Source organism: Micromys minutus (genome assembly GCF_963924665.1).
Source record: "Micromys minutus genome assembly, chromosome: 2".
Lineage (NCBI taxonomy): Eukaryota > Metazoa > Chordata > Mammalia > Rodentia > Muridae > Micromys > Micromys minutus.
Genome location: NC_137971.1, coordinates 84922656 through 84950603, shown reverse-complemented (window position 1 = coordinate 84950603; position 27948 = coordinate 84922656). Strand labels below are relative to the sequence as shown.

The 27948-nt window shown below is 45.3% G+C and overlaps 1 protein-coding gene across 1 annotated transcript in view; it reads right to left on the bottom strand.

Annotated features, from left to right (window-relative positions):
- Positions 1-27948, bottom strand: part of GALNT18 (polypeptide N-acetylgalactosaminyltransferase 18) — a 302943-nt gene that overhangs the window by 17608 nt on the left and 257387 nt on the right. The window contains exons 8-9 of the mRNA XM_080911329.1: positions 24379-24516; positions 18997-19092 (exon numbers count right to left, since the gene is read on the bottom strand). Coding sequence (XP_080767455.1) covers positions 18997-19092; positions 24379-24516 — 234 coding nt within the window. The remainder of the gene's footprint in view (positions 1-18996; positions 19093-24378; positions 24517-27948) is intronic.

Sequence of the window (27948 nt, the reverse complement as noted above, 5' to 3'; positions counted from 1 at the left end):
AGATACCAGGGAGGAGGGGGGGCAGGGGTCAGGGAGGGCATCTGCTCAGAGAGGGGAACAGAGGATGGGAGGATTGTGTGAGGGGGTGTCCAGGATGGAGGATGTAAAGTGAATAAACAAACAAATAAATAAGTAAAGTAAACCTTTAAAAAGTTTCAGATCATGGGTCATTTCAGGTTTTGAATTTCTACCTGTATATTACCATTATCTCCCATTTAGCAGCTGAGGGACTGAGGCAAATGAAGTTATTTGAGAGAAACTAAATAGTATGTCCAAAGTCCCACATCATGACTTGCAGCTAAGATTTAAACTGTAGTCTGACTTCTGAGCCAGGCCCGGGACCATTCACATCCTGCATCTAGTTTCTCGACCTCCAGTGTGTGGGCTGGAAGGTGCCAGAAAGTGCCAGAAGACTGTTTCCACATGGTCCTATAGAGCCACCGTAGGGCATGGACTTTGTATTAGAGGATAGGAGAGAGCCCCCTGCCCCCCATTAAAAGACCAATAGCACACAGAGGCCAGGAGTGCTGAGACAGCAGGATCTTGTCAGTAACTGCCAGAGGCAGAGGCAGGCTGTTATCCTGTCTGGATGTTTCACAGACCCTCAGGGGTATAGAAACGATACCCTGACCACTCAGCTCCTCTCCATCTGTAATGATGGATTGCATTCCTTCTTTGCTCAGCCCTGCACAGCTCAGCAGGGCTGCACACCTGACTGGCATTTTATTCTGGTGCTTGATGGGGAAAGAAAAAAAAATCACCTGCACCACCAAGAAAGAGCATCTGGGCCTCAGGTCTTACACTCGGGGTGCTATCGCCTTCTCCAGGCCAGAGCCAGGACTAATGATGAATGGCTGAGCTGAACACAACCACAGAGTCCCCAGAGCCCTGCTCCCACATCACTACCCTCAGGGACACAGGACCAAAGCTGGGCAAAGAGTCCCTAAGGTGGAAGGATGGCCTTGCTTGAGACCTTCACCTCTGATATGGCCATGCCCAGCAGGATGCATGTGAACCCTGATACCATATGTCTTAGGGTTTTACTGCTGTGAACAGATACCGTGACCAAGGCAACTCTTATAAGGCCAGTGTTTAATTCGGGCTGGCTTACAGGGTCAGACATTCAGTCCATTATCATCAAGGTGGGAGCATGGCAGCATCCAGGTAGGCATAGTGAGGCAGGAGCTGAGAGTTCTGCATCCGTTCCAAAGGCAAGCAGAAGACTGGCTCCCAGGCAGCTAGGACGAGGTTCTTAAAGCCCATACCCCCTAATGGTGCCATTCCCTGGGCCAAGTATATACAAATCATCACACCAGAGTTCCCATCCTGTGTGTATGTGGATGGGTCACAGTACCCATTCTTCAACAGCTTTCAAAGATCACTGACTGGCAGGATTATCACAGGGAAGAGGAAGGGCATAGGGAGGAAAAGGAGAGAAAAAATAAAGCCCCCTTTTGTGTGGGTTTATTAAGGTTACCTTCCATCTGTGCGGTCACAGCTTTGGAAACTGGTCTGACAAGGTCTTGAGGAGGTCTCCTCTTATTTACTGCCTGAAGGATGTGCCCAGCTAGGTTGGATTCCTAACAGTTCAAGGCCTACATCATCCCTTCCGAGGCTGGAAGCCCATGGTCCTCTTGTTCTTCGGCAGCCCTGGGTTGGAGCCAAGGTTCCATCTCTACCCAGTTTATCTCTCAGCGAGGCTGAAACAAGCGGAACTCGGCTCCCAGGGCCATCGCAAACTCTTCTCTTCAAAGACACCAACAGTACAGTCAGAACTGCTCCTATCAGCTACTCCTCACTGTGTTCTGGGCATCAGAAAGGTCTCTGAGGTCATTATGAATTAGGCCTGGGCCTTTCCCCTAAACCTATCTTGCAGGTAAGGTTCTTTCTTATAATTCAGTACCACTGATACTTTGTTGAAACAAAAGTTTACAAAGAACTTAAAAAAAAGAGAGATTGACAGTGGAACCAGGTTTGCAGGTGACTTCCTATAGTCTCAGCACTCGAGAGGCAGAGGCTAGTGGAGCTCTGTGAGTTCAAGGTCTGCTGGGGCTACATAAAGAGACCTTGCAGGAGGCATCTTTCAGAAGGACACCAACCAGAGTTTGCAAACACTGGCTAAAAGGCTTCCCTCCATTTCCAGCCTTCCACCTCTGGCATCCTTGGCCATAGCCAATCTGCAAGCCTTCCAGCCTTCACGTCCCCACTTTTACACTTCATGCCGTATCCTCCACACAAAGTTCTAGAACCCCCCCACACAAAGTGCGAATCTGGCGTGGACTTCCTTAATGACATACATTAGTCACGCTTCTGCTGCTGTGATAAGACACTCTGATCAACCTGGCTGGTCACATTTTCATTGTCACACAGGAAGCAGAGAGAGCAATGGAAAGGGAGGCAGAGTCAGAAACCCTGAAAGCTCACTCCTAGTGATTTACCTCCTGAAGCAAGTCTCCACCTCCCAAACAACGCCACTAACAGGGGACCAGATTTTCAAATGCATAAGTTTATGGGAAAACATTTCTTGTCCAGACCACCACAAGACATAGATGCTTTCTTGGGCACAGCTTTAGTACTGGATTGCTGCCTATCACTGGGCACAGGCATTGGAAGCTTTGGCCATCCCCATTAGTGTTTCCTTGGCAACACTGTTGCTGTACGGATTCTGTGCACTTGAAATATAAGGTAACTCAGAGACAAGTAGGCTCTGGCATGGAAGGATGTTAGTGGTGTTTGGCTGGCACCTGCCTGAGGTTGGATGGAGAGGTGGAATGGATAAAGGGGGAAACCATGGTGAGATGCTCCCCACAATATGTTTTAGAACCACAGGGGAGAAAATAACTGTGTTTGGCTAGTTCTGGCATGAAAGGGCTTAGGGCATACAAGCTTTCTTAAGGCTGTTTTTTTTTTTTTTTTTTTTTTTTTTTTTTTTTTTTTGATACCTGGAAGGGATAGTCTGAAAGCTAATGCAGCCTGACAGGGGATTGGGAAGCCAGCTCTCTGTGGGTTGAGCCACACACTAGGGAGCCTCATGATAGCTAGAGAGAAATGAGGTAACAGAGGGGAGGGTGAAGCTGTGAGCCGGCCATCTAACAGAAAGATGGCAAATGTGCAGTGTATGACACCAGAGGGTCAAGATTCCAGTGCCATCAAGCTAAGGGTCCCTAACCTTGCTGTACATCTCAGTCATCTGGGGAGCTTAGTTTAAAGCTATAAGCTACTGATAGGAGTAAGGCTAGTCCTGGGGACTGGTTTGAATGTGAAATATTCCCCATGGGCACACATGTTTGAACAGTTGGTCCCCAGCTGGTAAGAGCTGCTCTAGAAGGTCTGGGAAATTTCAGGAGCTGGAGACTTGTTAGAGAAAGTGGGTTACTGGAAGCAGGGCTTGGAAAAGGCCAACCCCACTTGTCTGTTTCCTGTTTCCTGTTCCACCAAGCTATTATGAGTATAAAGGGTAGAGAGTCTAGGCTACACACCCCTGCCCACACGATCTACCTGCTGCCATGTCTTCCCCTCCACCAGGAATTATGTTCCCTTAACCTCCCTGGCTTAAGAGTCTTCTGGCTCAGTGTCTGGTCACAGTGACAAGAAAAGTACCTAACATGGGAATTATTCCAGAAGATTCTAGTATGCAGCCAAGATAGAAAAATGGCTGCATTTAAGGAGACCCTGGGGAGTGTAGACACAAAATGTAGGGTTGGTATGGTGAGGATGAAAATATTGAAACCCTGAGTGTGGCTACAGTGTCTTCAGAGCAAGAGCAAGACACCGACAGTGACTAGGGTCATCCCATGAGGGCGTGTGACCCTACAGTGAGGAGGCTGCCCTCTCCATGCCTGTGGCCCCTCCTGAGTCTGATTGTAGGTGAGTCAGGCAAGCCACAGGCAAGGAGACAGGAATGGCAGGGGCCGGAGGAGGAGGGAGGACTTTGAGGATTGCTTTACTCGATCTCAATTTATAGAGCGGTGCTGTGACATCCAGAAAATGTATTAGAAATGGGCTTTTTGTCCTATTTACCCAAGGATGAGCCACGGGCCTCTGCAGACAGGGTGCGCTGATTTAGAGGTTTGGTTATTGGTCATTAATCCCTTGACACAGAGGTTCATTACCGTGCTCAGGGCCACAGTGCACTGCCAATAAATCAAGAGTTGGGGGTGTATCACCATCCTCAGCACCAAGTTCATGCAGGGGAGAGAGACATGTACAGGTCTCAATGCTAGCTCTCCATGTAGCAGCTGTATGTAAGGCTTCTAACCCAGCACCCCCCAACCCCAACTCACTTCTGTGAATAGGTGACTTTAAGCTCACAAGTCCCCAAGCCTTGTGGGAAGAGGTTTATAATGATAGATGGTCTTGTTCAACTTGCTGGTGACCCCCTTCTGTAATGCCAGGCTTCCAAAGCAGAGAGGAGCTAGACATGCCCCTCCTCTGAGCTGCTTCACCACATGTCTAGAGTATTCTCCTGGTCAGGCTTGTAGCAGGCACTGGTTAGTACAGAGATGGCCCAGGGACGGAGGTGATGCATTCCACCCAAGGAGGCCAGAGAGCCAGGAGACTTGAGAGCACCCTAGAGTGGGATAATTTGCCCAGATCAAAGCACAGAAGTGTGCAACACAGGACCTGTCAGGTGGTGGGGAGGGAGATGAGGAGAGTCACCCCAAAGATGGCATGCTGGTAGTGGCTGGTGGCCTCACACTGCTCAGTCAATACATCTGAGGGCTTTCTAGAGTCTTTTAGTGAAAATACCCATGGTGCCTAAGAAGCAATGCTGGGCTACAGGCAACTTAGGAAGCACCTGCAGTTCCATCTAGGCTCTAGACAATGCCAGTTGCCTGTGTGCAGAGCACCAGGAAGTACAGTGGAACTGGTGGCTTTGAACTTGGGATTAAACTGGGCTGGGATCATTAGTTTAGACGTACTGCTATCAGAGTGCTCACAATGGGCCCTCCTTCTCACAGTATTCTTGAATCCTCCTCCAGTGTCATGTATCCAATATCAACTATGTCAGATGTGCCTTCTTGCCTAGTCTTGACCATTGTGATATAGCCATATCCAATTTGGTTTTGGAGCTATAATGTGACGCTATCTTTCTATTTATGTTATAGAGAGTAGTAGACATACATGCATACACACATATATGCACATATGGATGAATGTGCATAGATCATGTATATAAAGTACACATGAGAATGATTTATTAAGTACAATTTTAGAAGTCCAAGTCCAAGATCTGGCAGACCCACTGCTGTGGACTTCGTTATTTTCTAGATAACAATGATCAAGAGATAGGAAGAGCAAGACTGGGAACCCACGACCTTTCTATTATGCCTGGGGCTCTCTCTAGGTCCTCCCTTCTTCTACAAGTCCACTGCATCTCCCACTGTCACTGTCCTGGGGACCTGCATTTTATCTTCTCCATTTTTGTCCCTGGATATGGGCATCCCAGATGGATGAGGCTGACCCATGGTGACCATAAAGCAAGCTCTGACTGCTAGAAATTTACCAATTTCACCAGCCCGTAGAAAGTGACCCTAGGTGAGGGGTACGGTCAAATCTTAAAAAATGGGACACTGACTTTGGAGCCAATAAGTCCACAGCGAAGAAGCTGTCACTGGAGCCTATAAAGATAGTGATGGCTTCTAGACAGCTTTTGGAAGATTTATGACTCACAGATGAAGAGCAAGCTTTGTGTGTTTTTTTTCCCCTAGCTTCTTTTGGCAAGATGCCGCAGAAGAAAGAGAAGGTCAGAGAAGAAATAGAATGTAGCATGGCCGAGAAATGTTTGTTACTGTAAGCCACGGAAATTCTGAAGTCATGTGTTAGGGGGCCATGACAAGCCTGGCTGATGGGTAGCCATTTGGTTAAGCTCTGTCCACCACAATACTGTGCATTTGAAAGCATGAGCTTAGCAAAAGTACAGAGAACTCTGAAAGTACATGCCAAGGGAACTGAGCTAATGTGGAGAGGGAAAAGGGTTAATGTAGGAGACTCTGCCCAGATCTAGCCCCTGTTCCCACCTGCTAGTGATACAGATAATACATTCAGCTGTCATTCTCTCTGTTTACCCGTCCGTGAAAATGGGGCTAACTGTGGTTATAGGGAAGTTGGCATAGGAGTAACTAGTGCTGTGTGCTAGGTGACAGTGTCACCATCGTACCACTGTTCCCTATTAGAGTCCACATTACCTGAGGACAATTACCAGGCCTTCTTACCTTGCATACCATTACCTGCTGATCATCAAACCTACCACTTGACACATAACACACACTCAAACATATTAGTTTACCAGACTAATGTAGTAATAAATATACTAGAGACCCTTGAACTTTAACTTAGACTTGTTTCCTGGTGCCTTCTTCATAATATTTACTTCCTAACCCTCCAATTGTCATTTTTCACAGAACCCAGTGGATAAATGACTCTCCCCAGGACAAGGGTCTGACTATTTCCCCCAGGACATAGAATGAGCTAGACTGAACATTTATCTTCTCACCACCTCAGAAACAAGAAAAGCTCCATCTCTTGCTGTATAACATTACTTTAAGAGCTTAGGTTGTTCCTAATAAGAAAGGTTATGTATCATAAGCAAATTAGGCTAGCGCAGACGTGACCTGCAACTTCAAACAGGCCCCCTGCTCTAACCGGTATCCTCTTGTGGGCACTCAGGCAGCGTCTGAACTCTCTGTTCTCCCACACACATCCCACTTACTAGCAAGGCAACCCATGTGGTCCAGGAGCAGCCCCATCTCCTGTCACAGGATGGTGTCTCCTCCTGTTCTCACTCATTCCCAACCTGGGGTGTGGCTCAGTTTATTATGATCTCTTTATTTGAATGCTTATCTCCTTCTCTGGTTCTTCCTCTTAGCCTCAAAACATGTCGATTGCTTTCCTTTGGAAACAAATCCAAACACACACCTTTCTCAACCCCATAGTCCTTGATGGCCAGCTCTCTCTCTCAAATTCAGGAGCAAATGCTTGGCGAGGCCATACTCATCAACTCATCTCCAAGTTCCTACAGCAGAGGCTTCATTTCCATGGGCTCCCAGGAGCTCTACAACTATGTACCTATCATGAAGGTGGGAACTCATACTTTGAGCTGTCCTCAGGGTCTACACACAGTTGCCAGGGTAAACCTTGCCATCATAGAAAACCCCCAAAGGGGCAAGAAGGCAAATATTGGCCCATTCCATGTTGTGAACATCCCTTTACAAAGTTTTCAGGAGTCTTCTGTTTAGTCTTTTGTTTAACCCACACTTGTTAAGCATCCAGAATGCCCTGGGCATATGAAACCGGGTGATTTCTGAGAAGCTTAGGCCGTTTTGAGGACTGCAGAGATAATACACAAATGCTGATATTTTCTGTAGCCAGTTCTATAAGAGCTAAGAATGGCGAATCCCTTTTCCTGCAGTAAAAATGTTGTGGAATTTTCCATTTTGGTGTCCTTCACCCAAGCCAACCTTACTCCTACACATGTAATTGTACTGAATACTGTATTTTTTTGAGCAAAGGGAAAAAAATAAAGCTGTCCTGGTGATTGATTTAGAAGGCCCAGCTCACTTAAATTCCCAGCATATTAACACAGCACTGCCCTTGAGGGCTCCACCAAAGAGCTGCCCTTCCAGGGCTCACCCGCAGCAGCCAGCAGGCTTTAGCAAATGCACCCAGGACAAAGGCAGTGTGACAATGCAGTTAGCTGGGAAAATCCAATTGGAGAATTCATTTACACCCATCATGTAGTCTCAGCACACTTCCTTAGGAGCTTCCATAAAATGGCTTAAGCATCTCCTTAAGCTTCCGTGATACAGATACTCTTCAGTGCTACCAGCCCTTCCTAGGGCACAGAGCGTACTGACTTGAACTCCTGCTTTCTCTGCTTCTCAACTGAAGGGAGCCTGAAAACCTGCATGAGGATGCTGTGGTGGCATCTGGATCCTGCTGGTGATCAGGAAGGACCCTGGAGCCGTGATCCCATGCAATGGTGCATTACTCCACCCAATAAGGCGTGGGCCAGATGCCAGCAGTGTATTGAGAGTCTACCCTGGGTACAGAGGGCATCAGCATGCCCATGTAAAACTATGAGGGTTTCTCATTTCCTACCCCAAATGGGAGACAGAAGTAGTTCCAGCTCTACCCGGGGTTCTCCCTGAGAGCAGGGGCCTCATGTGTCAGAAAGCTGGAAGATGGCATGTAGTCTGCTCTGAGCTTCAGCTCCTTAGAAGGCCATCTGGGTGACAGGCCAGGTTTTGCTACCTGGAATGGTTTATGCAATCACCCTGAGCCCCAGTTTCTACCTGGTAAGAACAGGGTACTAGAAGCACTGACTTCCAAGGGCTGCTGGGAATATTAGCCTCGCCAAGAAAGGTGTTTTTGCACCACTATTGCCATCTTTATAATTATCTTTAAATGTTGAAGACACTCATCGAAAGATGGTTATGACTTGAACAAGAGGACTTGGACAGGGTTGATTGATGTTGTATCTAGTATTCAATTCTTATGCCCATTTTACGAGTCAGGAAGCTGAGGCCCAGGGAGGTCAGGTGACTTGCCTAAGTGCCCACATCCAGATTAGGATCTAGAGCCAGCCCCTGGATCACTGAATTCCCACATTGTCCCCAAGGCCAGAGTCATCTGGGGAAGCAAAGCTCTGCAATGAAATGTGGGCAGGGGGCCAGAGACAACAGCTCTCTGCTTAGAAACCGGAACCCTGGCCAGTATGGTGCTGCTAATGACAGCCTGCTCCCAGCCTGTGGGAGTTTAATAAAAGTCATGAAAAACTCGCTGTTGATGACTCTAATTGCGGAGTTTGGACATGAAATGAAGAACATATGTGGAGCGAATAGCAAACGAGGCAGCTCCATTTTTAGCACCGGAGCTGCAGGAAGAGCTCAGAGTTCACCATCATGCTGTGTGGCAAGAGGGCTTGACACCATAGCCTCACACCTGGGAGCCTCCGACAGCCCACTGTTCCCAACACTGAGTATCCCACCTGGGGCCTCTACTTCTGCAAGGAATCATCAGAGAGAATTGTAGACGATGTACGTTTTGAAGCAGGGGACAGATGTGTGTGTGTGGGGGGGCAGCTGGACACTTTTCTCACTCACTGAAGAGGAACTGGACCCAGGTGGAGCTCAGGGGCTACCTCAGGCAACCTGGTGGCTGGCTGTGACAGAAAGAGAAGCCCGTGTGTCCCCTGTGTCTCTGGGAGCAGCCAGAACAAAGGTGGATACACTTATAAGAGGTGCCATAGCCAGGCCTCCTCTTCCCAGTCTGGACAGGTTGCATCTGGGTGTGACTAAGTACTGTCCCGAAGTTGTAGGACTTACAGCATCCTGGGAGGACATAGACTTGGGGGCCTCTTTGCATCTTTGAACTATATGGGGACAGGCTGGCGAGCTACTACTCAGATTTAATAAGCAGACATATAGAGTCAAGCAGAGATGGATACATAGTGATTATCTGTGTATATCTGCAAATTATGCACACCTATGTAAATACAAGTAAATAAAGTAATGTAGCAACCTGTAGTTAGCATCTACTACGAGTTACGCTTCGTTTTAAATGGAAGGGAATCAGGAATTCTGCTAATGCCAGGTTAGAGAGTGACTGAACAGTAGAGCTGTAATTCACTGCGAATGGCAGAGTGGAGTGGGGTGCAGTGGAGGACAGAGTTGGGTTGGGGGCTTTAAGGTTAGCCGCCTTCCTTTCAGTAGACATCAAGCAAAGAGTGAGACTACAGGATGCATGAAACAGGCAACTCATGCTTTCTGCCACCCCGAAGAACAGAGAGCCAAGAAAGCAGGCTGCTGGACTCTAGGTCCCAGGCAAGAACGGTGAGGCACCTGATCTCCATGGACACTTTCAAGGGCTGCAAGGGTATGAGAGGCAGTTCCGGTCCCAGGAGTTTCAGAAAGGGATGTGAACATCACAATCCTGTGTTCACAACTTAGAACAAGATAGGGGTGTTGGCAACACCAACTCATTTGCCCTAGCCATCCTATGGTGTGGGCAGACTTGGGACTAGAGTCTTGCTCTTTCTGATCCTGACACCTGAGACTCTTCTGCATCTCAGCCATTTTCCAGGACCCTCTGTAGTTGGAACCACCCCTCAAACAACTACTCCACACCAAGAATGTGGTTCTGTGGGAAGACACCGAAGAATGATTATCAGAGGGCGTGGGAGAGTGGTCTGTCCTAGGGTCATTTTGGGACAGTCCCAAGGCTTTACTTGCTCAGCATTCTGTGCCCTTGGGGACAGTGTGTGAGGTCTGGACGGTCCTCTCTAGGTGAGCTACTGAATCTAGCAGAGCTCAGTGTGCTCAGCTGCAATAACCATTGTTTCTTCTTGCTGTGATGGGGAGGGGCAGGGGTTAGTTTTGGTTCACAGTCTAAGAAATACAGTTAATTATGGTGGTTGGAGTGTGAAGTGGTTGGTCACATTGTACACACAGTCAGGAAGATGAGAGTGTACCGGAAGCAGGATCGGGCTATAAAACTTGAAGGTCCACTCTCTCCAGTGAAGCCCTAACTCTAAATCTTCTACAGTCTTTCAAAGCAGCACTACTGGCTGAGAAACAAGTGTTCAAACACATGAACCTATGGGGGACATTTCATATTCAAGCCACAGCACCAGCCAAATCTAGCAGGTCATGTGAGGCTTCCCCAAAGCATAGCCCTGTGTGAGTCTGTACTACCAGACATCAGCTGGTGCCCACTGACCAGGAGTCAGGGAGGGTGCACTCTTATGACAGGAAAGAAACACAGGGGAGAGCTACAAACAGCAAAACCATTCTCTGCCTGAAATTCTGTTTATTAATAGATAAAAGTCATGGATAAGTAGAGACATCTGCCAAAGGTCACCGACAAGTGCAAAGCCATTTAAATTCCCGGCACACAAAGCAAAACTTTGGCAAGTGTCTCTGGGATTTTACACAAAAGTTCTGGAGATGCAAGCACACTCTATGAGGTATTTTTAAAGCCCCAAAGTCACCGAGGACATGGCAAAGTAGGGGAGGGATGGGAGTATCGTTGTGACCTATTGGCAAATGGAAGCTTCTAGAAAGTTGTCAGCAGATGATGAGATAGGCAATGTTTTTCATTTCCCATCTATCTGTCTGCCTGCCTACAGGTCTGTCTGCCCATCCATCCATCTACCCACGCGCTCATCCATCCACTTACCTATCTGTCCACCCACCCTCCTATCATATCTATCTTTCCGGAGACATTGTCAGAATAGGGAAGGGGTGAGAGTGTCACTGTGACTCATTGGCAAATAGAAACTTCTAGAAAGTTCTTCATAGACAATGAAATAAGCAGTATTTTTCAGTTCCCATCCATCTACTAACCAACAACCAACTCATTGATCATTGAAGTAAGAACTCTTAAAAATAAAGAAGAGGGTTTGAGTGGATGCAGCTCATTTACAGGGCCTTTACCTGGTCCATACCAGGCCTTGGGTTCAATCCACAGTGCATATAAATAAATAAAAATTAAAACCAAAGAGGTAAAGACAGAAGAGCAATGAGACAGAGTCCATTTCTTCTTCTGGGCCTGGCTTAACTCTGTCCGATACACTCTGACCTGACATGAAATTCTTCTTCAAGTTAGAATAGGATTCTCTCGGCTCAACTCTGTTCTTTACACCCTGAGTCAATGCTTGTCCTGAAGCAGTGACTTGGCAACCTCAGAACTTGACAGACTTACGGAGGAATTAAAATCCCTTCCACCTTCCTTTCACCACCAAGAATCCACCTTCCCAGAGGAGAAGCACTTTATCTTGATGCACTCTGTGTGGTCTAACACCTCTGGCAGAAGAGATAGAAGAAATCCTCACAGTCTTCCTTGTTCTTTCTGACCCCATATTCTCTGTGAGGTAATGATGTGTTTGGGGTTTCATCATGGAAGCTTGCTGTCTGTGCCTGCCTTCCTCCTCCAGGCGGTGCACTCAGGCAAATGGCCTTTCTCTTTCCAGTTCTTGGCACAAAACTCAGTACATGTTCAGTGAATGGGTATATGAATGAATGAGTGAGTGAATGAGTGATTAATTGGATGGAGCCTGTAGAGAGACCCCATTATTGTATTTTTTTCCCATTAGAAGAAATTTTCCAGGCTGTTACACTAATTAGGGCTAATATTCTCAGTTATTTTGAGGATTGCCTAAAATTTGCTGCTAATTTAAATAAAATGGTTACATTTACTCATTAACCAATTAGCGTCCTTTCCAGCAGCTTCACCTCACTAATTTGATTAGCTACATGATACTTTCTCCTGCTCAGGGAATTCCTGGAAACCTGGGAGTATCACAACTCCAGCAGAATGTGATGTTTCTTTCTGAGGGTCTAGACCAGCTGTGAGGCCAGTTTCTCTGCGCACAGCTGCCTCTTGGTCTCTAGTGTCTCTGGAGGCTCCTGACTCTGCAAACATTCCTAGCACTATACCAAATGTATTTATCCTTCAAGGGAAAATAAAACTTTCAAAAACATGATTACTTCATGAAAGACAACCTGTCTAATGTCTGAAGAGTGAGTGAATTAAAAACAAAGAAAAACTGAACATGAGAGAGAAGAAAGGAGGAGGTCAAAGGTTAAAGTACTGGTTAAAGGTTAAAGCCTTCTTCCTCACCTTTTCTTGTTGGTAACTGATAATGCCATCAAGCAAGCCATCTCATACCTAAGATACTCTTTTGTCTTATTTTTCAGACATAAAACAAATTCTAAATTGTTGTGATGGATATAAGTCCTTCAGGGTACCTACACTTTCCCATCTCTGCAGTGAGACAGAACCATGTGACTCAGCCAGCCAATGAGCCAGAAAAGGGCCTTGTGTCAGATGCTTCTTAGTCAAGGGAACTGAAAGACTCCCAGTTGCTTGCCTATCTTTATGAGGGAAAGAGATGGTTGATGGGTTGAATTGTGCACCGCTAAAACTCAAATTCTAACTTCCATTTCCAAGAATGGGACCATATTTAGAATGAAGGGCATTGAAGATATCATTAGTTAAGCTTGGTGGAGTCATACTGGAATAGAGGGTCTGTGTGAGGTGAAGTTGGCATTAAGAACCAGAGCTATGTTGAAAGCAGCCTAAGAAGCACCCAGAGGGAAGAACTGGGACACATCCCTCCTTGGCACATTTCAGAAGGAACATACCCTGATTGCACATTGACCCTGGACTTCTCCAGAACTGGGGGGTGACACACCCTGTTTTATATGCTTCTCAGCTTGTGGCACTGGGTAAGGGAAGCTATGAGAACTGAAGGAAATATCACATTGTCCAGTTGTCAGTCTACAAGGGCCATCAAGTGACAGATGGTCTGAAGGGCATTTGACCTTCGGCAAACTTTAAAAAGGGTAAGAAAAATGATGACTCAGTAGGTAAAAGAACTTTGCCACTGAGTCTGGAATCCTGAATTAGATCCCCAGAACCCACATAATGGAAGGACATATGTGACTCCTAGAAAATCTTGTTCTTTGCTCTGTGCATGTGCACCCGAATGTGAGCACAAACACAGACACACAGACACACACACACACACACACACACATACACACACACACACACACACACACACACCTGGGCTATGTTACTAAATAAATGTAATTTTAAAAATTACCTAAGACCAAGAAATAATATAGATGTCCCTTTGATATCATACTGGGACATTATTTAACAGGCCTGCTCAGAACATGCAATTTTTTAGTAATAGTGTATCTGCCTTTGTCTGTGCTCTTTACCTTTTGATTAACTCTCAGACACTACAGAGTTACACACCAATGCCTGGTTTTCGGCCTTGGTAGGAGAGGTCACACTAAAGGCTATAATTGTGTTTCCCTGTATGGTATTAACCACTTTGTGTCTGACCTGCCCACCCTATTCTGACACTTCATCATAGAAAACGCCTACAGATACCTTTCCAGATACACTTAGAATTCATTTAATCATTTGATTAGGGTTAGCAAGAATGGGTTCCCCCAGCAGGGCTGCCTCTGTATCCTTCTTCTTCTGCAGTGCTTGCCTGTGATTGGCTGAAACCAAATCACAAAACTCAAATGAAGCCACTTAGATAACACTTGAGAGAGAGGAAACAAGCTTTCCCCCTGTATGCTGAGCAGGTGACAGTTTAAAGCCAACATCATGAGGGCCCTGTCCATTGTCCCCCAGGATCAGGAACACTATAAACATATGGTAGACTCAAGATAACCTAGGAAGAAACACACACATGGAAATGGATCGAGTAGCACAGCCTAGAAAAGAACAGGGCTGTAATCCTAGCACTAGTGGAGAAAAGAGGATCTGGAGTTTGAGGCCATCTGGAGCCACATCCTAAGACTGTCTCAAAGTAAAAGAAAGCCAGAGTCACAGAATTGGGGAATCCTTAGGGATTTCTCAGTTTAGATATCATAGTGTCCCTGAAGCCGACCAACACAGCTTGGGGCAGAGATAATAGAGATGCCACTGTCACCCGAGCCAGTGGGTGGAGGAGCTTCTTGCTCTCGACAAACTCGTGTATTGTTTTATTTTGGAAGGAAGCTTCAACTCTCTCTTAAGGCTAACTGCTACTGTCCTCGTATCTCAAGCCTTGCAATAATAGCTGCTTACATAGAGTAGGTAACAACCATGGGAAAGCCTACATTGTCTAAATGCTTCATAAACACCCATTCTGTAATCCTTGCAGTAACCCTACAAGGTAAGTGATGCTATAATCGCTAATAGGCAATAACATTGAGGTAAAGCATCTATCCTTGGCACCTGGTTACTGAGTAGTATGGCTTGAATCCAGGAATAATGTTAAAGATGTCATCTTATGTATATGTGCATGTGGGTACCTGTGACTTCTTGAAACTTATAGGTGTGTGCTACCCAAAATGTAGTCTGGGGCATATACCAGGTCCTCTGGAAGGGCAAAAGCTACTGTTAACTATTGAGCCATCACTCCTACCTCCGAAGACTTATTTTCATTTTATGGATAACCACCAAGCCATCTCTCCTATCCCCACTCCAATTATTTTTATCTTATAATGTGTATGTGCATGTGAATACATGTGGAGGCCAGAGGGCATGGGATCATCCGGAGCTGTAGTTATAGGTAATGAAGAGCCACCTGATATGGGTGCTAGGAACTGAACTGGGTCTTCTGCAATACCTGTTAACTACTGAGCCATCTCTCCAGGTTTCAAGTACTTTAAAAAGTTATTACATTTATTTATGTGTGTGTTGCTGTGAAAGTGAAGATCAGAGACAACTTTCCAGAATGAATTTTCTCTTTCTATTATGTGGGTCTCAAGGATTGAACTCACACCATCTGCATTGATGGCAAGTGCCTTTGCCAGTTGAGCCATCTCTCCATCCTGGTCCTTAACTTCCATTTATTACCTCATATGTTTCCTGTCATATTACCCTATGTGTTTCAGGCTGCCTATTGGTTGTGGTTCTCATGGAAGGATGTGTGAAGCTTCACAGCAGAAGTCATAAAGACTGCCACTTTGGATTTATCTACATTTCTTTGATAGCAATGTGAGGGTCATTGTTCTTCTCTTGGGTAGTGCACTACGCAGCTCACCTGGAGATGTAAAGCAATTCATCTGTACATGTATGAGCATCTCTGGGTTCTCCCTGTCCTGTGAAAGATCTTGCTGAGAACTTCCAGGAGGGAGAGACAATCTCACAAAAATGTGGTTAGACAAGGTCTGTGGGATACAGTTGACTGTTGGGACCTGCCCCTATCCATACTTTTCTAAAAGGGCCCTCCTTCCTTTCCATCCAACTCCTGCCATAACGGAGTCCCTACATCTTCCTTCTCTGGTAGCCTGTGACCCAAGCCTGGTTCAAAATCTCCTGGACCCTGAAAGCATGAACCTGGAAGGAGAAGGCATCAGGCCTGGTACTTCCTGCAGAGCTCAGGCACACGAAAGAATTGATTTATGAAGGAAGCTCCCACAATCCCTGTCAAGCACAGCATAGCCTCCCAGCTCCAGCCAAGTGCCTTTCAGAACAAAGGAACTAGAGATAAGCAGGTTGTCATAGTTGGTAGAGCTGAGTTTAGAGATAGCCAGGGCTAGCTTCACCATATACAGATGGAAAGACAGATCCAGATGTAGCTGGTCGGTTGGGGAGAGATCAGAATTGTCACTACCCATGAGTAGCAATGCTGACTGAGAGGGCAAATGGAAGCCTTCAGGGATGACAGACTTGACTAGAATGGTGACTGTGTTACACTCAGAGGTAAGAATCCATGAAACTAATTATGTTTCATACATTTTAGTCTAAAGTCATACCCCCACAATGGGATATAACAAATTAAGAGAACAGAAAAAGTTAAAGTGATGCTGGAAGACCAAGTGTAGGACCCAGACCATCTGATGCTCACTGCACTGACCTTTTTCCCCAGTCTCCTGTATTTTCATTGCCATAGCAACTTACCAATGCTCCTGGAGTCAGCACTAGTAGTCTTTGGCTGGGGAGGATATCCACCTTGCTCCCTATGCCTGTGTTAGCAGTGGTGTCTGTGACGATCTTGTTGTTCCCTCTAGTATCTGGCATCACCATGCCCTTTACCTGAAGATCAGCACAGTTGATGGGCAAATCTCTCCATGTTCTAGTACCTCAGAGTACAAGGCTCTAATAGCCACTCTGCCTTCCCTCCAACTTCTCTGGGTTTCTCCCAGTTTCACCCCATCTCCATCCTTGACTTCTGCTGAGATAACAAAGTCCACAAAGCATACCCCTGACCTCTGATTCATGACCCATATCCTAGCACTTCTTTCAGAGTCTTCTTGTGATTTTCATCAGGGGTAGGCTTAGATGTCTCCAATTCTTCACATTAAGTGAAACCTCTATCCTACAGGATTGGTGTTCTTGTGATGCCAGACACCAGTACCTTTTTCTGAAGATCCCACTACCAGATGCTTAATTCTTTAGCATTTAGACCTTGAACTTTCTGGCCTTCAGAGCTGTAAGGAGCACACGTCAGTTGCTTAAACTGCCCAGTCTGTGGTAGTTTATTTGGGTCACACGAGCAGATTATTACAGGCAATATTCATTAATAACAGAAATATACACCAACCCTATGATTCAACAATTCTATCCCCAAGTATAAATGCAAAAGAAATGAATGTAGATACAAGTCAAAAGAATTGAGCAAGTATGACCCCTGCAGCAGGACTCGCAGTACTTGTTTTAGTCACTGTTGTGTTGCTCTGAAGAGGCACCATGACCAAGACAACTATTACAAGAGAAAGCATTTAATTGGAGGTTTGCTTATAGTTTCATAGAGTTAGTCCATCATCATCATGAAGGGAGCATAGCAGGCAGGTACTGGGACAGTAGCTGAGAGCTACACCCTGGTCCATAGGCATAGGATTCTGAAACCTCAAAGGTCAGTAACACACTTTCTTCAACAAGGCGGCACCTGCTAATCCTTTTAATCCTTTCAAACATTGCCATTCCCCTGTAACTGAGCATTCAAATACATGAGCCTATAGGGCCCATTCTTGTTCAAACCACCATAATACTTCATAGTATAATCATAACTCACAATAAGATACAGTAAAACAAATGAGCAGCTTACAAGATCAATGAATACAACTCAACAGATATAGAGGCCAACACAAGAAGGTATTTTCTTCTCCAGGTTCTAGTTAATATGATCATGCTCACTTCATAGAAATTCAATAATCGATACCTTATAGTTTATCTATCTTCTGTGTGTATACTATGCCTTGATAGAATATTTGTTAGCATAAAGACAGTGGTACAATTTGAATGTAAAATGAGCCTGCAGGCTTAACGGTTTAAATCCTTGGTCTCTGGCTAATGGACTTGGGAAGGTCCTGGAAACTTTAGGAGGTGAAGATATACTGGAGGAAGAAGGTCACTGGGGATGGGCCTTGAGGTTTTGTAGCCTGGCATACTTCCTGTTTACTTCTGCTTCCTGACTGCAGACACCATCTCACCTGTCAATCCCCTGTTCCTGCCACCATACTTTCTCTGTCATGATAAGCTGTGTTTTGAGATTATAAATCAAAATAATCCTCTCTCCCTTAAGTTTCTTACGTTGTCACAGCAGTATGTAAAGCATCTGAGACAGTAACATATCAAAATATGCTGCACTGTTCTATAATAATGAATGAGATGCTCTGCCAACTGATGAAGAGATGATTGACTGCTCAAAGACTAACCAGCTAGTGATGTCACAGCAACATGGCCGGCCCACCAAAAGGATAAAGTTTTAGGACCAAAGTGAACAATCATTGAAAATTTTCATCATTATACACAGGGTCATGTGGCAGTCTTCAGTTGTGTGCTTAGGCAGGTAACAACTTAAACATAGAAGCACACTTCTACAAACAGATATGAAAGCACCCCTTTCAGTCACTGTTCTTCTGGAGTTAAACTCTTGCAACATTGTTCATCTGGATACTCCTCGTGGCGGAGCATCATTGGCCAGTGGCTGCCTATTGAATGTTATTATGTAACCAGCTCCACTGCCCATGTTTCAAAACAGCCTTTGCACCTCTGAAAACTAGACCCATGAATGGAGAATTTTAAAGGATAGCCCATTTCCTGGTGGCTGCCCTTTGTTATAAAACTAGAAAGGAGACTCATGGCCTGTAGACCGTGACGTGGCACTCCACGGAACTCGGGCACATTAGGAAGCTTAGAGGAACCACTGAGGTCCATTCTGCTAAGGAAGGGCTCTCCTAAAAGAATTAGAGCTATCCAGCTCCCCACAGCTTTCCAAACGGAGGCAGAGGGTTCTCTGTAAAATGAATCTCCTCCCTCCCCAGCTCTATGTCATAGGATGTTGGCTCCTAAAACACACGTTCCAAGCTTCTGTCCAGGCAAGGGAGGTACGACTTGGTTCTTGGACTCATAGAAACTCTTGAGGATGAACACCAGAGATTTCTGAGCCCAGAGACACAGTGGCAGAACCCAGCTGTGTCTCTCTACCCAACACTCACATGCTCATCCTTGACACAGGGGTTTCCTGCTGACACTCACCTGGGGTGTCATTCCATGGCATATGTACACGATGGGGACATTCTCTGTATCTGGGCCCTGGTCAAGACACAAATCAGTCTTCAGAGAATTCTGCAGCTGAACGTCAGAGAAAACATGGCCAAACCGGAGGGGAAAGAAGAGAGAAAGCACACATATTAATTTAGAAGAGGCAAGTGTAGCCCTCAGAGAGACTCATCCTCTTCACCAAGCCCAGGTCACCAAACACTATGGTGTCAGAAGGCCCAGCTATTTATTTGTATGAAGGTATGACTGGGGACTGGCTCACACTCCATGTGAAATCACGACACTCATTAGACAGGAAGCTTGCCTTTGCAAAGCTAGGATCGCCCAAGTATACACAAAAAGTATATAGTGAGAAACACTAGGGTCTCTGTTCTTTCACTGCTCTGGGAGGGGAACAGTGGAACAAGCCCTGACACGCCTTTGCTCTTGAGAGTTGAGGAAAGTGGATAACAGTTGTGTTTGCTTTTAATCCAGGGAGGTCCTCTAGGCCCAGTATTCGGTGCCTCCTGCAGATCCATCAGGGGCTTGGCCAAAGGGTGGTTCAGGTACTGAGGACTCTCTGGAGTAGAAAGCTTAGTGGGAGAAGAAGAGAGAGGGGTCTGGGAGAAGCAGAAGAGAGAGAAATCTTTTATTCTCACTTAAAAGTGCATGGACCTAGTCTCTTGAATCAGCAGAACACATCTGGGTATGAGAGTCCATACTCAATGGCCCTCATGACCTAAGCCTATGCTGAGTCCTTGGAAAGGATGGCCTTCAGGTCACCAGTCACTTTTCATCTTTTCTATCCACAACAGGGTAGAGCACGAGGTACCAACCCACAGCCTATAACAAATGAGTGATTCTCTTTCTTCCCACATCTTTCTGGAATTTGAACATATGACAGTCCTATTATCTTGGGTCTAAAAGAGCCCAGATCTCCTGAGATGTGGTCTGAGGGTAGTGGCCACTAGAGTTATGGGTAAATAAGACTACATGTAGAGGGTCTTTTGGATGTGTGTAAAATGAGGAACTCAGATGTGACCAGAAAAAAACAAAACAAAACAAAAACAAAAACAAAAAAACACAGGGTAGATAGAATCAGAAATAAGAGAGGCCACCTGCCCCTGCTTGGGTTTCCATGGCTTCTGAGCTCTCACATGTGGTCAGTTTCCATGCTCATAGGGAAGTTAATAATGTCTTCTCCCATGCTTGCCTTGGGCTGGTTTAACTGGGTTTCCCCTTCTTTCAACCCAAAGCACCGCCCCCCTTTAGAATAGGAGACTAGAGAGAAGAATCCAGGGATACTAAGGCAGTGAACAGTGGCTGGTTCACTGTTCAGGTGGAGGCCAGAAGGAGGAAGAGACTGGGCTTGTGCAGTCCTGAGGCCCTAGAAGCATCCAATTGGGCAATACTCTGCCATGCCCTGTGTCCACTGCTATGTGTAGCTTTGTGGGAGGTGAATATTGATATAACTCTTTGAACTTGTCTCCTGGTCCATGGAGACAAGGATGTAGGATCTAAATCTGTGATCCGTTATCAAGACCTGCTGGGTGCTAGATCAAGGAGACTCACAGATCCTGTCAGAGTTGGCTTTTCCCATGGCCTCTGGGTGACAGATGGGTATCATTTGGTACATTCCTTCCTGGCTCTGTGCTGTCCTTCCCTTATTAAGTGGGTGGTTTATTGGAGTAGTGGAGAGAGACAGGCTGGGGTGCATGGTCTTGGTCAAAGTAACTTGCCCTGCCTCTTTTCTTCCCTTGGAAGTAAGGATAATCACAGTGCCTGCCTCTCAGGGATATTATGAAGATTAAATGAAATAATATCTGTGAGGGCTTAGCATAGGGCCTGGTAGCCAGCAGCAGTAACTGTTAGCTTCTTCTATTACTGCTGTAACCTCCCTGAAAGCCATTCGGGAAAACTAGCTGTGACGAATGCACGGGTGTGACAGGAGCCTTCCAAATGAATCTTATGTAGATCTCAGAGGAGCCCATAGGCTGGAACTGTGGTGTCGTGGCAAGCATACCTCTCAATGCCCCCAGCTTCCCGGTCTGTGATTCTGTTTACATGCCGTGGAAGTTGAATAATTTCAACACCCTTTGCTTTCTTTTTCTCTTTGCCTGGCTAGTGTTGCCTGCCACCCTTCAAGCCCCCTTTGCCTTATGCTTCCCTAGCACTCTCATTTTAAAAAACTTATTTGAATTTTAGTATGTGTATGTGAGTGTGTGTGTGTGTGTACACCTGAGTGTTGGTCCCCATAATGGCCAGATCCCCTGGGGCTAGAGCTATAGGCACGTATGAGCTGCCTGACATCAGTGCTGGGAACTGAACTCATGTCCTCTTCAGGAGCATCAAGTGTTCTTAACAACTAAGCATCTCTCCATCCCCACTCTCACTCATGAATCCTGGTGCAGCATGTAGCACACTGGTTTCTTATTGCTTCTTTGTTCTTTATTTCTTATTGCCTGCCTCCTCATCCATCACAAGTACTGTGTCTTCCTCTTCTTCGTTGTATATAGCATGGGCCAGGGCATGAAGCACATGGTTGTCATGAGCGTTGAAAGTGTGTGCAGAAAGTGAACAAATGAATGGCACTATGGCTTTGCAAGTGACAAGGCCACAATCTGCCTGACCTTGAAGGCCAAGCTTTTTCCATCATCTATGTGGCTATGAGCCTGATACTATTACATGCTCCTCTGTTAGAGGATTACTGTAACCATTTAGGCTGTGCTTGAACTTATACAGAGAGAAAATCCAATGTAAATATCCAGAAGCTGGACATGTCTGATTTTAACTGTCCCTCCATCTCCAACTCTTGGCACCAGATCTGGGATTCATTCAAAGCTTCCTCATCTCCCAGACCGTGAGCTCAGGGGACACCCATACACTACAGTCCACAGTCCCTACAGACAGAAGGAGCAGTAATGTGCCCTATTAGTGGATTAATGGCCTGGGTTATATACTTGACACTGGTCCAGTTCAGTGACCCAAAAGTTTATTTGACCTGAATGATGTATTTGGAGCAAGGATTGTGAACAGAAAATAACAAGATTTTTAAAAACCACTCCCGCAAGGACTCTGGCCTCTGAATTTTAGAATAAAACTAATTAGCAAGGAAGAACAATTCAGCCCCAGCAAATGTTTTTGCTCATGTGGCTGTAACCTGCATGTCCCTCATTAAGAGTTCATGGTACTTCAGGATTCACAAGCGTCTCGCTGCTCTTGAAGGAGCCAGGCACTGACATGTGAACGAGACATGGGGAGGGAGAGTATATCTGGACCTTGCATAGGGGCCGGTAGATGAGTATTATAAGGACAGTGACCTCCACCAGTCCTGGCGATGGCTGGCATGCTCATCTCCATGGAATAATGAGTAGGTGGCCTTTTGTGTGACAGCATACAGACAGTCTGAGCTATGTACCCAGAACGAACTGGACAGAACCTTGAACATTTACTATCTGGTCAACCAAAATGCTCCATCTTTGTCATCAAAGGGCCCTAAGAGACCTGCTGCTGCGTGTAAGGGGAAGATAAGACACTTTTACATAGAGGATGAAAAGGGCCTTTAGCTGGGACCCGGAAATACGATGGCTACTTGTAAACACGCTCATGGTGACTGCTTCCTCTGTCTCTCCTGGTAAGTGTGGCTGATCATACTCAGCTCCAGCGATGGCCTGGTGAGGATGTAAGTCTAGAGTGGGTCCTGGCTCATGAAACCTTAGTTCTAAAATTTTTGTTGGGCACACAATATTCTCTCCGGACTGGGTCAGCAGTAGCCAAGTGGTACCATACGGGTCTTTATGTAGCAGAGGGTAGGTTATCCCCTGGATGGTTCTAGTGACCTGCACAGAGCTCATATACATCATACAGTGCAATGTGCTTCTATGATGAGGGAGGATGTGGGGTATCCTGTAGCAGATGGACAACACTGTTTGAAGGGATGCTCTAACCCCAACCTCAGAAGTGGAAAGGTAAGAGGCACTGTTTTAGGGTACAAACATGCATGGGGGTCTCATGGAAGATAAAATTCATCCCTATAAGATCACCTCCTGGACACTGTTAACCGAGTATTGTGTAGGGTTCCACCTGTATCATTCAGAACCACTGGATATTAGTGTAGTGGGTACTAATTCTGAGTCAAACCTCTCAGTAAAGGCTCTTCACACTGCCGGGCAAGAACTCCATCCATCACGTTTCCAGCTGGGGAAGCCCTTAACTCAGCTCTGATCACAGAGCACCAAAGAGGCCTCAGCTCTGCCTTCACGTTTTCATCTTGGTATATTGAAAAAGGCAGGAGGGGATACTGTCCAAAGCAAAGAACTGCTGTGATTCCAGCTAGTCTTTCAGGCTCTGTCAGAGACAAGTCAGCTTTTTGCCCATTTCTTCATATAACCTGAATATAGTATAAGCATCCCCACTGAGTGGAATCAAGGGCTCAACTGTCATAGAAAAAATTATGTGTTCAGACTTTTAACAGTCAGTAGAGGAGACACTCAAACGGCAGTCACGCACTGCACAAAATGCTTTAAGAGCAGACAGTCCTGAAATTAGTTGGATGATGGAAGGGTTTATCATGGTCAACGTATTTTAAACTGAGAAAGAAAAATCTATTCGCATTTCTCAGAGTCCCTTCTAGCCAATAGGGCAGTATTAACTTACCCATTGAACAAAGAAACTTAGGCCCACAGTCCAAAAGAAGGGACAAGGTCAAGATCTATTCTACGTTATGTTGTTGATAGTGCTAGGGATTGAACTCAGAGCCTCATACATGCTAATTAAGTTTGCTACCAGAACTACCCCCACTGCACGGGGGGGCCAAGATCTGAACCAATGGTATTTTCTCCACTCCATCCTCTGTGCTCTATCACACCCACTGAAGGAAATGGCACATCAACCAACAAAGCTTATAAAACCCTTCAGTGTATTCAGGGGAGGTTCCGCCTCTCAGAACTCTTCCCAGGGAGGCTTCAAACATAAATAGTAGGTGCCAGCCAGTGGGTGGGCAAGGCATTCAGGTGTTTGAAAGAACCTCTAGCCACCCTGGCTGGGAGTACCAGTGAGTATCAGCTGTGTTAGTTTGCAATCCAAGGTAAAGCTTCTTTACGCATGCTGCTGAGAGGGCTATACAAACTTGGGGTCACGGGTGAATTGCAGAGAACTATAAAGGAGAGGCACGGCCCTTTCTGAGAGTGACTGGAAAGGCTTGGGCTTAAAAAGCGAAGCCTATTGAAGGTCCATCAGTCTGGACTGAGCCTAAGTTTATCATAGTGTGTTAAAAAGGTGACAGCGGACTTGTTCCCTCTCTTTCCTCTTTACACCCCTCTCTGGTCTTCTTTTCTGTCTGCGTCTGATTGAAACCTAAACAAGCCACTGGCTCCTTACCACTCCATAGGCGATAATGTCAGAGTACATCCTCATCTCTGGGTACACACTGACCAGGTACCACCTGAACGTCTTGCACTGCAGCTGCTTTCTCAGAGCCTTCCGTGCTGTGATGTCCCCAATGTCAATCCCTGAATCCTGTAAAGAAGCAGAGGCAGAGATGCAGCTCTCATCAGGCCTACTCTGTATGTACTTGCTGTGTATATCTATATACTTCTATATCTATATACTTGTGGTGACCCAGTACCTCCAGCCAAGATTCATAGAGACTTTCTGGTAGAGGAACCCAGCAAGGAACTAACTCATGTGTTCTGCAATGCCATATTCACCCAATAACTATGTCCATTTGGACTCTGAAATATGAGGTCCATATTAAAGGGGTCTAGTATCAAGTAAAGTAAGGGGGTGAATACTTTACCATAGTATAGTTTAAGTATTATACAATTATTAAATTGTATTACATACAATTGCAATACTACAAGAGCATTAGCTTTGACAGGAGATCACTATTAGATCCTGTTTCAATACAACCTCCATATTTTCCTAAAAATGTAAGTTTTTACAGTCAACCATTTTTTTTTCTGTACTCAGGATTATTTCTCTGCTTGTGATATAATAAGATATATAGATACACTGATATACAGATATGTGGATTGATAAATATATATATATGTATATATGTATACATACACAAGAATATATATATATATTCTGTGTTCATCTGCACATTATCATAGAAATCTCCTGCTCATTTTCAACTTTTGTATATCAAGAATCTACACACACACACACATACACCTGCTCATACACACACACACACACACACACACACACACACACACACACACACACACTTTCTTGCTTATTAAGTGACTTTTGCTTTTGTGTTTCAAAGGTTTAATATGTTTGTACTGTGCTTTTTTCCCTGCCAATTGCATCAAATCCTTTTAATAGTTGTGAGAAATGATTAGTGGTCTTTCTTAGACAAGGACACTTTGGACTTTATTATTAGAAAACAATGAACACTCCTTTCTCTTTTCCTAACATTTACTATAGTTAGATTACATCTCTCAGCCAAAAAACATGGATGCTTGGGACCTCTGAATAGAATTTTAACAAGTCTTTAAAGACTTCTTAAATAGGAATCTCACCATGAAGCTGTCTGAATGGGATGAGCTCCAAATTCAATGATTAGTAACCTTGTAAGAGAGTAGAAAGGAAGGTTTGCATATATAGAAGCACAAGGAGAGGCCTATGTAGAGACCCAGCAGACCAAAGTGATGAATACATGGTCTCAGAAAGCCAGGAGCCCCCAGATGCTGGAAAAGACAAAAAAAAAAAAAAAAAAAAAAAAAAAAAAAAAAAAAAAAGAAGAAGAAGGAGATGGATGACCATCTAAAGCCACTGAAGGAAATGTGGCTCTGCTAATTTAATTTGAACTTCTGGATTTAAGAATCACCAGGAAATTAAAATTTTCTGTTGTCTTAGGACAGTCTTAGGAAACTAACCAAAAATCGTCTACCCTGCCACAAAGTCACAAAATTCCATGTGGCCAAGCCTCAAAGAAAGGGTTTAAACAAAGCACCCTGGGGACATCCCTGGCACTCACACTGCTCACACTGTCCTTGGACAGGAGAAGCAGCAGCTAGGAGGGTTCTTGAACTTTGCAGAAGGAAATACAAATGTTTGCCACAGGCTGGTTTCCTGTGTACTGACTGGCAAACTGATTTTTAATTCAAGTATCTGGATGCAAGTGTTGGAGGCTGCTCTGGCTTCTCACAAGTTTGGGACTGAATATGGAGGTGCAGGTGCATGCGAAGAAGACATCTCTGTTCCATGCATGGCCCAGGGAAGGGCTCAGTAGAGTAGCAGATATGATCAAAGAACTCACCTGTATCACCAATAGCAAGGACAGGAATTAACATATCTAGAGTCTTTTGGGTGGTTAGGCAATAGTGACTAGAGTCTTGTTACACATTAACTAATGGACTCTCTGGGCACCATCTGAGCAGGGATGAAGGACTTCTATTCTGAATCTGCAGTGGTTGCTAGAGAGGGGAAGTAAATGGGTAGAGATGTGCCTGTGCTTGAGCCAGTACTGAGATGATGCTGATGGTTGTGATGCTCCCAGGAAGATATGGAGGCCAAACCTTTCTTTTTTTGTCAACTAACAAGAGTTCCTAATCACTATGTGTCTGAAACTGAATAGACAAGTAGGAACACCTCATACCCTATGCCTGAAATTCGGATCCGGGAGAAGCAGAGAAGCAAACAGACACGAGAGGCAGGGAAGGAAATGGAGAGTAAGGGAGAATAGAGACAAGATTCTACATAATTCAGCTTGGAGTGTTGGGTACCAGGAGGGTTAGGCAGGGGCCAGGTGAACTGCCAGAAAAAGCTTCCAGGAGTCTGACATGCTTGAGATTTGTCTAAAAGATGAAGCAAATCCTGGTTTCTTAAGCCATCATCTTGTGAGCCTGACATGGGTTCTGCCATCTCTACAGACTTACTAGCCTGAATCTCTAGGATGAGACCTACAGGAGTATTTTCTAAGTTTTTCTTAGGACTCTGATGTAACTGAATGGCAGCTCTGCTGTAGGAGCCACTGGCTGGGAGTTAGGGGGAAGAGATCACATACATAGCCAGGCTGTCCCACCCATTAGTAAACATCATCATTGTTCCAGTGAGCCTTACCACCCCCCTACCTTGTGCTATATACCTCAACACAAACATACACATCAAAATATCTTCAGGAAGCCCACAGTTTATCCCAGTAGTTCCAGCTTTAAGTAGGCATTGGATTCTTCAGCATTTACTTTCCAAAACCAGTTCAACTAATCTCTAAGGCTAGGACCAAGTGATTCCAAAGTTCAGCTGAATTTGAGAGTCAGTGGTCTAATAAGATAGAGGTTGCAGACAAGAGATTATTTTCTAACTGACTGGTCATATGATGCAAGAGGCATGTATTGGGAGGAACATTTTCTATGCTGGGGTTGGCTTTCTGTATAAAAAGTCACAAGACTTAAATATGTAAGGATGAAGATTTGTTAGAGATGGGAGTTGAACATGAGGTGGTCAGTGGGTAATTTCAGGTAGAGAGAACAAATGAGCAAGCACAGGGGTGAGAGGCAGCAAGACCTGCATCCTCCAACAAAGACTGTAGGGGTGCAGATGAAGGTCCTCAAAGAGGAGAGCCCATGTCAAACGGTGCACCTGGCCCCTCCTTTATACTCCAAGAAGAGCCCAAAGATTTTGAATAAGGGCGATGGTTGAATCACTTAGCAAGGGTCGATGTGAAGGGGTGAAGACTTAGTGCCGGGTAATCAGTTGAAGTCTGGATGGGCAAGGCTTGAGTTCAGGTGCAACTAGATATGGACTGGACAGGAAGGCTCTGTGATAGACCGAATGGAATAACAAGAGAAGAGGAAAAGAAGACTATGAACAGCATCCAGCCAGATATCAGGCAGATGGTAGCATGAGGAACTCAGACAAGCAATTAGGAAGAGGAGCTGGCTTGGGTGGAAAATGACATCCTTAACTGTGGTCAGACTCAGCCTAAGTGCCAGAGAG